The 12,827-nt window shown below is 42.0% G+C and overlaps 1 protein-coding gene across 3 annotated transcripts; it reads right to left on the reverse strand.

Moving 5' to 3' along the window:
- Nucleotides 1-2,340: 2,340 nt before the first annotated feature.
- On the reverse strand, nt 2,341-12,627 carry LOC125310120 (sphingomyelin synthase-related protein 1-like). Of its 3 annotated transcripts, XM_048267279.1 has the most exons (8): nt 12,435-12,627; nt 11,101-11,574; nt 9,804-10,028; nt 7,407-7,787; nt 7,153-7,248; nt 5,632-5,749; nt 4,310-4,460; nt 2,341-2,968 (listed from the first exon to the last, which is right to left on the reverse strand). In XM_048267279.1, the coding sequence occupies exons 3-8, from the start codon at nt 10,022-10,024 to the stop codon at nt 2,664-2,666; spliced, it is 1,272 nt and encodes a 423-aa protein (XP_048123236.1). In that variant the 5' UTR covers nt 10,025-10,028; nt 11,101-11,574; nt 12,435-12,627; the 3' UTR covers nt 2,341-2,663. The 3 variants fall into 3 exon arrangements, with proteins under 3 accessions (XP_048123236.1, XP_048123237.1, XP_048123238.1); XM_048267280.1 differs by lacking the exon at nt 12,435-12,627 and having other exon boundaries at nt 11,101-11,580; XM_048267281.1 differs by lacking the exon at nt 12,435-12,627 and having other exon boundaries at nt 11,042-11,137.
- Between the last annotated feature and the right edge of the window lie 200 nt (nt 12,628-12,827).

Below are 12,827 nucleotides of genomic sequence, written 5' to 3' on the forward strand. Positions count from 1 at the left end.
ACTATAACAACGATAGTAGGACGACGGTTGAGCCTGGAGGCAGGCTTCGCAACATCCCTCCTTCCCAAACAGTCTAAATGTTTGCCATGCTGTGGGTCAAACCCTTAAAATAAACAATTTGATAAGACTGACCTTTGTTGTCTCCTCCTATTGTCTGTTTGTTTAACCCAAAAGTGTTGGCGGGGGAAGGTTAAGAAAGGTGAACAGTGCTCATTGAGGAGATTATATTATTAATGAAATTATCAATCCGAGGGGGCAACGAGGGAGAATGGGAAATTGGGTCAAAGATAAGACTGGAGTCGAAAATTCAATTTTGGCTAGTTACATACATATACAAATACATAAATTGGTCTTAAAAGTGAGGTCAAGTTTTAATTGTCTACTCTGTGACATACAGCGTGAAAGAATGACACATTCTGTTATACACCAAGTATGTAGTTATCAATTTAGGTGAGGTTATTAGTTTATGGTGTTTTTACAGAATTATGTAAAATATAGAGGTGTTATACTCAACCAAGTCAAATAAGCAGGTCAGAGTCAGAGTTTTATATTGATGGTAAGGTGATTCTGTCTAATGTGGGAAAACCAATGAATAATTTAGGCAGATGGTACAATTTCGGTATTTAGTGACCGGTCAGGACAGGTCTTTGAGCTTAGAACAGGGGTTCCCAAACTTTTCCATGGCAAGGCCCCCCAAATACCACTAGGTTCTGGCCAAGCCCCCCCTTTTTGCAAGATGTCTTATTAAACCCATCGCCATTACTACGGCAAATGTAAAAATAAATTAAAAGCTCATCCTCTATCACTTCAATGATGGAGCATACATTGTGTGAAAACTGCATTTGGGGCTTTCTGCTTGATGTGAGCTGTCACTCCAGTGTTATTCCCAGTCATAGCCACGGCCCAGTCCGAACACACTTCCACATAACAAGACCAGTCAAGTCCATCTGCCTCTATGTACTCATCTAAAACTTGAAAAATATATCTCCCATGGGCTCTGCTTTCAAAAACGTGTCCATTTTAGCAGACCTAGCAGGAGCTCCCGCAGATGTCATGGACTTTATCAGGGCTACACTGATGTGATGATGAAGGTGTTTGAATACCAGCCAATCAGAAAGATTATCATGGAAAATATAATGCCAAGCCATTTTTATAATAGTATTTTATAACAACACTCATATTGTTGGGTATATTTTTACGTTTATTCATTTTTTGTTTTTATTTTTCCTTCGGCTGCGCACCCTATCCCCACCCCCTCCCCAACACACACTTTGAAAACCACTAGCTTAGAGAATTCATTGTTGAGGCTATCCATTCCATTCAACAGCCTCATGGAAGTCCTTTACGGCACATTACACCACTAACACCTATCTCCATTGGTCTTGTGTGTGCTTGCCAGCCATGTTCCATTGTTTCTGTTGCCAGTTCTGCATACTTTAACATCTTCCTTTCAAAGATTGCCTCCATAACATCTTCAAAGGGTCTGGTCTCAAAGCAGTCACAACAATACACTGTGCAACTTGCCTTACAACGTCCGGGGGTTTCCAATCCCATGCTTTGCCCATCTTCCTGTTAACATCAACTCTCAGCCCCCCTGTGTTTTTAAAGCCTGATTAAGTATAAGTAAGTATATATACTCTTTTTGATCCCGCGGAGGGAAATCCGTGAATTAGTGAAACACACTCTGCACACAGTGAAGCACACTAATCCCGGCGCAGTGAGCTGCCTGCAACAACAGCGGCGCTTGGGGAGCAGTGAGGGGTTAGGTGCCTTGCTCAAGGGCACTTCAGCCGTGCCTACTGGTCGGGGTTCGAACCGGCAACCCTCCGGTTACAAGTCCGAAGCGCTTACCAGTAGGCTGCCCTCAATATTATGATTATGAGATAATGTCTCCAGGTGTTGTGACTCTGGATCAGGCTAGTTTTACCACCAGACAGAATGTGCCATGACCCATACATAGCTTAAAACTTCAGTCTTCACTAACCCATTGACTGGGGTTCGGTGGAGATGGAAAAGCATAAGTGGCTCAATACAGTAGATTTAATGCGGTTAGCGTCCATGGCCCATAGCTCTCTCCAGCTGATCTTCCTCTTCTCAACACCTTGCCGGTTCATCCGTTGCTCTTGTTTTGTTTGAGACACGGCTGTTGAATGCCTCGCTTACTCTTTCTATGCTGTAGAGTAGACCATCTCCGCTCTCCAACTGGTACCAAGACCAAACCCTGATTTTCCATTCTGCACCTGCCCAACAATATGCCTGTGCTGCATGGCAACTTGAGCATGCAATTTAGGTGAAATCATCAGTTATTGTGGTGGAGGACAAAGAGACTAATCAAATAAGTATAGAACAAACACTATCACTTTTATTTCATTTCTTTGTATTTGTGTTTTGGTCTTAAAATACATAAAGTACATTTGTTGAAGTGAAAGTAAAATACCCAGTCCTACATTCTTACAGTCTTAATATTTCATTTCAGAATCCATAAATAAAACATAAATAAATAATATTATTCCAAACACGAAGAATGTGTCATTGTTATCAACAGGGTTCAAATAAAAGTATTACTACCATGTGTCAAATAATGTAGAGGGGTAAAGCATTATCTATCCAGTCTTCCTTTAAGAATCCATCCACCCACACCAGAAACATCCTTTCCTTTGTTTTTAACCGGTAATGATCTTCAGAAGATGTGGTCTTGGGAAAGGCCAGCAGTACCTGTTGGGGACTGGGCCGCTCACATTGCACTCAAAGAAGGAGAAGAGGGGGAACCAGACCCGAGCGCGGCGGCTCCTCTGGTACACTCGTGTGTTGGAGAGTGTGTGGTAGTACAGAAACAGGCGTGTGGTCAGGTAGAAGGCCACGAACACATCGATGGAGTAGTGCTCGTGTGCAGCAAGGATGAAGAAGATCCCAAACAGATTCAACACCCAGGATGCAGTGTGAATGAAATACCAGCCTCGCGGAGTGTCTGCAATACACACACACACACACACACACACACACACACACACACAAACAGATGTATCTGTGTTACATGTTAACTCAGAAACAACCTCACACAAACATACTCAAATTCTTAAGTATAAGTATATATACTCTTTTGATCCCGTGAGGGAAATTTGGTCTCTGCATTTATCCCAATCCGTGAATTAGTGAAACACACTCAGCACACAGTGAACACACAGTGAGGTGAAGAACACACTAATCCCGGCGCAGTGAGCTGCCTGCAACAGCAGCGGCTCGAGGGGAGCAGTGAGGGGTTAGGTGCCTTGCTCAAGGGCACTTCAGCCATGCCTACTGGTCGGGTTCGAACCGGCAACCCTCCGGTTACAAGTCCGAAGTGCTAACCAAGTAGGCCATGGCTGCCCCATGTGTGCTGTGTGGGAGGAAATTTGAACCTTTCAAATCTGTGTGCAAGAAAACCATATACTGTATGTGTGTTCTATATATTTTACTCATGTGCTCTTTTACTTTTGATTATCACCCGGAGAGAAGAAATACTCTTTTCTGATTGGCTGGCGGGGTGGCTTTTAATTCTGAATAACGGGACACCTATGAAGTAGATCTGGTAAAAAAAGTTTAATCGCCGTTCCATATCAATGCTTATGAATGGTAACTATAACAACGATAGTAGGACGACGGTTGAGCCTGGAGGCAGGCTTCGCAACAATGGAATCAACTGTAAACAAGCTACTGTCCATGCTATCGCGGTTATAGGGCCAACGAAAGTTGTACAACAAGCTGAACTAGTGAGCTTTTTTTTAAATGGAACTGCGCGTTTCCTTTGCTTTACAGTGGCAACCGGGTGATAAGCGGGATAACGGCCTTCGAGGTGTGTCCAGTTATACGGAATTAATGGACTCGGGCGGAGGCTGCGCGTCGGGGAGTTCTTTGCCCCTCGCCAGTCGCCACTGTCCATTAATTCCGTATAACAGGACACCTCGGCGGCCGTTATCCCTTACATAAAGCTCTCTGAGATTTCTGACTGACTGACTGCTGACTCTGCCTGAGAAATGTTTTTGACAGTAATGTGGTTCTAAAGATGAATGTATGTTGCCAGTATTGTCTGCTACCATCTTGTGTTTCAGTTACAGGTTTATTTTGAAAATGAAAAACAAATGTCCAAATGTTTACAGACCATATACCAGCATGTACTGACATGCAGTTTGATGTCAAGTGAAAGATGTACAGTTCAATGCACCACACACACACACACACACACACACACACACACACACACACACACACACACACACAACACACACAGACACAGACAGACAGTCAGACAGACTGACAGAAAGATACTTACATTCAGTGATGAAGAAGTTGAGCATGGTAAGGACTACTGTGTGCCCACTGAACATATAATCGCCACAGGTGTGCACTCCAGTCAGGGTCATTCCAAGACCAGACCAGATAGTCAGGGCTCTCTGAATCTTTCCCCAGCTGTCCAGATACTCCTATCCACAACACACACACACGAAGATATACATATTATACAGCCACGTCTGTTGATCTGCCACATTGGATAGATTAATATGGACCTTAAAAATGTATACATCGGAGAACAGGAAAATGATTGACAGAGCTGGGTGGAACTGCTTGGGGAATGGTGAACTGAGCATAACTGGCACAAGCGACTTCATTCAAGATCATTGTACCTACTAAAGACATTTAAACTTTTGCATTCCAACGCAGATCACATCACAAAACTTGTTGCTGTGCAACCACAATGATAGTGATGAATGAGCCATGCTGCCTTGACCTATTTCAAACTACTTCAATAAAGCTCTCATAGATAAGAGCTCATTCACACCCTAACTTGGAATGGATATCTTCCAAGTGGGGTAATTTATCAGTGCGGTGTATGCATTAACAAGTGCGTAATTTGTATGCGTAATCACTTCTAAGCTATGCCCATGATTAATCAAAACCCTTTTCCCTTCGGGCAAAAACAGTCATGGGTTTGATTAACATTTCATTCATTCACATAGACATTTATTGTCAATCTCCCAAAAAGCCAAACGTAGGCCTGTGACTATTTGTGCTTGTGCTTTACCAGGTCTTTGACACATATTGACAAAGGGTCATTTATCAACACTTTATTACACGGCTCCTCAGAGCGCTGCAGAATGTTCCATTCACTTGAATGGGCCTTCCCAACGTTCGGTGGTCTGCTAGTTCTCAATAACAGACCGTTGCTAAGTATAACAGACCGCTGTCAAGGAAAATGGGTTTTGTGCTTCTATTTCACGTGTTTCATATCACTACGCAAGGACTGGAACTTCATTCAAAAGTGAAAGCGGACGGTTGATCAGCTCCGCTGCGCGTCGGGGTCCGGTTTGCCCTGTCGGGACTTATTTTCCCAATAATGACCGACGTTCTATACATTATCCCTTACGTATTAACCATTAAAGGTGTGGGTTTTTGAGCATTCTAACATAAGATTCCGTTTCGTAACAATTCAAGGTTCTAAAATTCTAACCCAGATATTCTTTAGAACGTTCATTTTCCAACATTCCCATCACACCAGTGTGACAGTACACCTTTAAAGGTTAAAAAAAATGGGTATGTGTGGTCCATGTAGGTTTGGAAAGGGTTGCGATGCGTGCGAGTATCAAGGTTTGGTACCTTTGCGGAACACTGTAAATGAACTCCTGGCACAGAGAGCGATGTAATGAGCATGGTGACACATCGCAGGAGAAAGACTGTCCCCATCAGTGAGCACAGACGACGAAATAAAATGGACCTGAAAGACATTCATATAGCTAACAGTAAACAATTTTAAGAATGGAAGAGTTTGTCGTACAAATAAATACAGTTGACGTGGAGCATTGTTGACTATTGTCCTTATCTTGTTAGTATTATGTCCTTTTTTGTAAAATGCCCTTGAGTTTTTGAAAGTCACAACTCAAATCAATGTTATCACAGGGTATGGTGGTATAGACTTTATCAGAATGTGTGGGCTCCATGTGAACAAACATCCATGCTTGCAATGCAAGTACCTTAGTCATACATTGTATTGTACTTCTAAATGACAGCAAAAGATAGCATGAAAGAACAAAAGAATTTCACACTTTGCTTTAAAGGTGCAGTCAGCAAAGTTGGGTTTGTTTCTGTCTATGTTTATATTTACAGTTGTGCTCATAACTTTACATACCCTGTACATACACATGCTAAAGTTGACTAAAAAGTGGAATAAAAAAAATCATCTTTTGGAAATTGATCTTAAAAATCCAACCTTTAAGGACACCAATTTTCTTTGTGAATAATGAATAATGTATTGTAAATAAATCAATGTTCTTCCTAAAAAAACAGGGGCCATAAGTATACATACCCCTATGTTAAATTCCTATAGAGGCAGGCAGATTTTTGTTTTTAAAGGCCAAACTCGCGTAAAAAACTATGCGTAAAAAACGCCACGGCTGGGGCACCTGCACCGTACGCCGGCGACCAGGGTTCGATTCCCGCCCCGTTGTCCTTTCCGGATCCCACCCCGACTCTCTCTCCCACTCACTTCCTGTCATTCTCTACTGTCCTCTAAATTAAAGGCATAAAAGGCCAAAAAAATATACTAAAAAAACTACCTTTAATGTGATTAACCTCTCATTTTAGTCCTATAAGTATATCATGTTAAATGGTAACATTTATGACCATAAATGTGTTTTATGTTCTTTCATGTCTACTGATACTTTACAATTTTACACAACATTCCTCATTAATAAATGTTCTTACAAAAGAACATTTATATGCTGAATCAACTGAAGTGAATGGACAATGGATTCAATATTGCTACCCCACCCTAAACAGGATCTAAACTGTGCTGTAGCTTAACAAATCTTTACTCTGAAAACATAACCACAGCTCACTTCTAAGGTAGCCTAACATTTCATAAAAGCAAATACACCTAAAATACGGACCAAACAACTTCACACAAGGAAACACCCTAAGCTGCCATGACTGATGCTTTGCCAAAATGCTTTGTTTCTCCTGTGGGCTAAATCTTTCTCCAGGTTTTAAGTAATTTCCCATGCCTGATCTTAAAATAATTTGATTGTAGCAAGAAGAGACACATGTCTGTGAACATACCTATGAAGATGTATTGGTTCTATACAGTGTATAGTGTGCACCATGTATAGCATATGCATGTACCTGTGTTTATGTAATAGCAGCACCAGGATCCACATGGTACCAAGGGTTAGTCCACATACTTCAGCCATGGCAAAGGCCCATGGGATTCTAGGCACACTGTGGAAGATACAGACACCATTGTCTGTGACACAACATTATCATAAAGATCCCCAGCAAATACAGCACCCGACTACAAAATACTAAAATCTGCACCACCCAATTAAAAAACCAAATATCTCTCTTAGGTTTCCATGCACAGATTTATGGGCACTTACCTGTCCAGGAAAATATCAGGAAGGGGAGGATATGTGCGCATATCAGGCACCCTCTCGTGTACAATCACCATGACGCAGGCCGTGGCACCACAAACAAACACGAAATAGACAACGCTGAGGGCCGTCTTCCAGTACTCGGGATCTAACTGTGCATCCCTGCATTTGCCACTGGAATAGGGGTGCCAGCGCTCTGCACTTGTGTTGTGATAATGGTGGCCGTTTGCCTGGCAGGGGACCTGCAGCCTGGACGCCACTGTGTCCTCACATGCGGCCCTGTGTTTGTGTCTTCCATTGCATTCCATGGTGGCTCCGAGCACAGCTGCTCCGTCCGAGTGGGTGGTCCATGGTTCCGGCATAGCTGAAGGAATCCTGCTCTGCAACCTGTGTTTTGATATGCTTTTTAATCATACACTTCTTCAAAATAACATGTTATGTATGTTTTATGAGTCTATATACTCACAGCAATACCTATACACACTATCAACAAAGATACAGCCTCTGATTAAGTTTGACTTCCTGTGCTGTGCCGGAATGTTTTCTTCTGCCAGTGTTACATTTTCCAGTCATTTCTATCTTACACTGAATTATTATGACCGCCGCGCAGCGAAGCGGCGGTCATATAGGTTTAGTCAGATTTTTTAATTTTTTTTTTCTTTTTCGCATGTCCAAATTTCCGTCAAGGATTCCCGGGACACTGAAAGACTGGGGTACACGAAACTTGGTGGGCATGTAACCCCACATGGATAGCATGGAACCATCGTTTTTCGTTTTGATCTGTAGCCCCCCCGCTGGACTGGACCCCCTGAAAGGAGGGTAGGGCAGACACAGTTTTCTGGAGGACCATTAGGAGGACCATTTTTTTTTTGTATGTTGATCTCAAGGGGCCATGTCAACCCATTTCATAACCACTCATTTCATGTATAGCGCCACCTAGTTAAACACAAAAAAGTAAAAATGAGGTGTTGTAATTGAAGGTATCTGTGACCTAACATAGTCAAAACTGCACGAAATTGGAAGTGTATGATCATTATGACACCCTCTGTATGCACGCCAAGTTTTGTGGAATTCCGTTCATGGGGGGCCACACAATAAATTAATTTATGTTACTATACACCAACTGGCCTGTAGGTGGCCGGAGACAGTTTTCTGTGAATATCTCGAGAACCGTAGGGCCTAGGAGGTCCATCTTTTTTATGTATGTTGGTCTTAAGGGGGCATGTCAACCCATCCCATTACCACTTATTTCATGTATAGCGCCACCTAGTTAAAAATTAAAAAGCAAAAATTTGGTGTTTTCATCACAATATCTCTGGCTGACAAGGTCAAAACTGCACGAAATTAAAAGTGTAGGATCATTATGACACCCTCTGAATGCATGCCAAGTTTTGTGTACTTTCGTTCATGGGGGGCCTTACAATAAAATAATTTATGTGTACATTTAGTGACGTACACCAACAAGGATTCCCGGGACACTGAAAGACCGGGGTACACGAAACTTGGTGGGCATGTACCCCCACATGGATAGCATGGAACCGTCATTTTTCGTTCTGATCTGTAGCCCCCCCGCTGGACTGGACTCCCCGAAAGGAGGGTAGGGCAGACACAGTTCTCTGTGAATATCTTGAGAACTGTAGGGCCTAGGATGACCATTTTTTTCCGTATGTTTGCCTCCAGGGGTCATGTTAACCCATTTCATGTGCACACATGTGCACAAACAGATACACACACACACACACATTCATTCACAGTAATGTCACAGGCACAAACACAAGCACGCACGCACACACACACACACACACACACACACACACACACACACACACACACACACACACACACACACACACACACACACACACACACACATAACATAAACATAACACAAACAATCAAGAATTTCTCAGAATTATAAACAGGCAAGATGGAGGTGGGGTTGTATAAAATGAATTTTACATGTGAAATCTATGAACTAATCATGTTTTGATACTTGTTGTCTAGCAGATACCAGTGAGAATTGAGTGTGGATAATGCAATTTAGTGAGACAGTTAGAATCATATAGGCCTTTCAACGTGATTTCTTTTTGTGGAAAAAATGTGCTGGACTGGGCGGCGGTCATATTTTGTACAACTCTGCGGTACATCTAGTTATATGGTAATGTTGTCTTGCTGCATTGTTTTCCTGATCATGTAGGCCTACAATGTAAGAGCTCGATTGTGGTTTCTATGTTCAGTGTCTCAAATGTGTTCTACGACTTAATTACAATTACTGGGTCATAAAGCACAAAAGACCCAGGGGGACAATTTTGTCTAAAATCTCTCCGAGACAATGAACAAAATGTCACGCTGCGTCCCTATTGGCCTACAGCCCAGTCCGTAATGAAGTGCATGACACGGTACCTGTTCACTGCCAGCATGAGTCTCTTAATATCCCCCAGCACGGTCATCTGCATCGGAGGAGTGCGCAGATCAGTCTCCCTCAGGCTCAGAAGACTTGGGCCATCCAGACGGTGTTGGTCACATAGCAACGGTACATAGTCAGGGAAACCCTCTGCTTCCAGCCACTGGCTCACCTGCTTAACAGTCCAGCTGCTCACGTCGTCCTCTGTCTGGAGAGCCATCTCCCTGCACAGAATGTAAGGAACGCCATACCTTCATGTGGATGTCAGTGTAATGTCCACCGCGGGAAATAGATGCAATGATGAAAAACAAACACATTTTACATCCAAGACAGTGAAGTCCCCTAAAGTAACTGGTAACTTCTCGAGTATCTCTAATTGATTGGAAGAACTGAGTGACAACATGGTGACCATTACTGCTTGTGACATTAGGAAAGGATGTGCACCAGGTTTCATGTCTTAGTACAAATACACTGTTACACACAAAACACTGCTACAAACACTATACCCTCTGAGAGAAAGGCACTGCTCTATGTTAACCAGATAATACTGACTACCTAACAGGCTAATGCCATGTGCCAGATATTGCTTCCTTGTTTTATTTGTCAGCTGGCAGCCTTCACTGTTCCAACTGCCTATCAACTGTCATAGGCTGTCTAAGTGCTACACAGCAATATAAGTACTGTTATTTATTTCTATACATCTGCTGTAACCCATTCAAAGGAGGCAAGCTATTTTCCCTGTGCTCCACATATCTCACTGTCATCAAGGAATGCAATGAATGCAATGTATGTGCTTGCATACATACGTAGAGATATGTGAAATATATAATAGTATACTTAAGTATCACATCTCCAGGTGATATTACCTAGACTATACACAACACAGCATGGTAAACTTTCACTGGATGAGAGACTGCTGAAGAAGGAAACGTGATGCTTGTAAGTTTAGCTATTTTACATTGCACTCTCATTCTCATTCACAAGTTTACCACACTGTGTTGTGTGTGGTCTAGTTGATATGACCTGAAAAGACCAGAATATATGGGTCCTTTCGGAGATGTTTATTAATAAACATGGCAAAACCCATGCACAATACACATGTTATACCTAAACCAGTCCGGATTGGTTTTCCTACACTTACACAAACAAAGCTCCCAGATGCAGGCCCAACCACAGACCACAACAGTACAAATCCTAAACCAAGTGGAAATGTTAGTGCTATGGATACTTGACTTACCCTCCTTGATGTGTGTGGTCCTGTAGCTGTGTGCTCTGGTGTGACATATGCTCACTAACCTGTGGTGCGGGATCTCTGGGTATCTCTAGGATGGTCTTGTGGACTGTAGCACAGCTGATAGCATCTCCATTCCAAAGTCCTGCCTCTAATCAGCCAAGCTGAGTAAGCATTCCCTCAGATAAAGTACAAATTACACAACACATTTATGCACACACAAACACACAGTGTACTGATTGAGAAAAATTATATTATTTGGACAGGCCTAGAGATGACCTCAAGCCTTTTCATGGCTATTACACACAACTGCAAACACACATACCCACACACATAAGGTCATAAGCATGGCTATTTTCAGGCAAAAACATTGTTTAGTCTATACAGCATCAGGTTGATTCTGAATGAATTTGATTAAAAAACATTTATTGGTGATAACTATTCAACAGAAACAATGACTCACCGTGGTTCAGTCTGTGTAAATACGTACACACCTCCAAATCCATTCAATCTGAGCATTGTATTTCCCAGTCACAAAGCTGATTTGCAAAGGACAATTCATGGCAAAATAATAGCACAGCAAGTCAGTAGTAATGGGAGCATATCAGAACCATGCATCACATTGACACAGAAACAAAGACACACCCAAACAGCAAGACTGTAGGAGTCAAACATTAACTGCCAATTAGTGGGCTGTTAGAGGATAGGACACTGAAGCATCCTGTGAAGTCTGATAATGGGATGAGATTACCAGCTGACTGTATCACTCAAAACATCAACACCTCACTACACATGAAAACATTTCAGATAAAAACACAGATGTGCACGCACACATTGGACACCTCGTTGACTTACCTTAACCGTGACTAAAAAGTAAAGATATCCTTTCAGGAATTGTAAACAGCCCTGACTGAAATGTAGCCTCTGTATTTTACGATGAAAGTCTAATTATTCATTTCCAACTTCAATAATGCATTGTGACTTACACGTGCAGTTGCTTTTAAAATACAAATAAAAATATGGTCAATACGGTTAAACTGGATTGGTGTCACTGCACTATATAAAAAAGATTATACCATTTCACAGCACCGCATTATTGGGTATGAGTTGCATTTCTTTCACAGTAATTTACGTGAACTATTTCACAGTGAATAACCAAAAAGCTACAGCTACATGCTGTAATGATACAGCAGCCATGCCCATAGAATCACTGTGATATAACAGTATGTAGTAGTGAAATACTGTAATTACTGTAATGTTTTACAGTGCAGCTAATTCTGTGTTCACCTCTCTCATTTTACTCAATTAAGGACATTGGTTTGCATGTGGAAATGGGGGTCATAAAGCAAGATGGAGTCCCTTTTCACAGAAAAAAGGAGAAAGAACTTTGAGGACTTACAGTACTCAAGAAGAGGAAGTGCAGTGTAGCAGAGACCCAATTGTCATTCTTCGAAGACTCAGAAGACATGGACATGGTTGCATTTGTGTGCAGACACACACACACATAGGGGAAACTAATAGGCCTAGATGGTGAAACATGACCAGTGCGTGGGGTCTGACGTACAGGTAGCATTCTGTAATGGCTGGACAGGGAGACCAAGGTCATGTGACCTGGAGGAAGAAGCTTCAAAGAAAGAAATGAGTAGAAGGTGGTCATTTTTATTTGACAATAAGAGCCTAATTACTTATTTCTAACTTACACTCAAACAGACAATGTGTTGTGATGTGCATCAGTAGTCGCTTTAAGACACAATGACTGACACATGCATGCTTTATTGTATAACCCATACCT

This window comes from Alosa alosa, chromosome 17, assembly GCF_017589495.1.
Source record: "Alosa alosa isolate M-15738 ecotype Scorff River chromosome 17, AALO_Geno_1.1, whole genome shotgun sequence".
Taxonomy (NCBI): Eukaryota; Metazoa; Chordata; class Actinopteri; order Clupeiformes; family Clupeidae; genus Alosa; species Alosa alosa.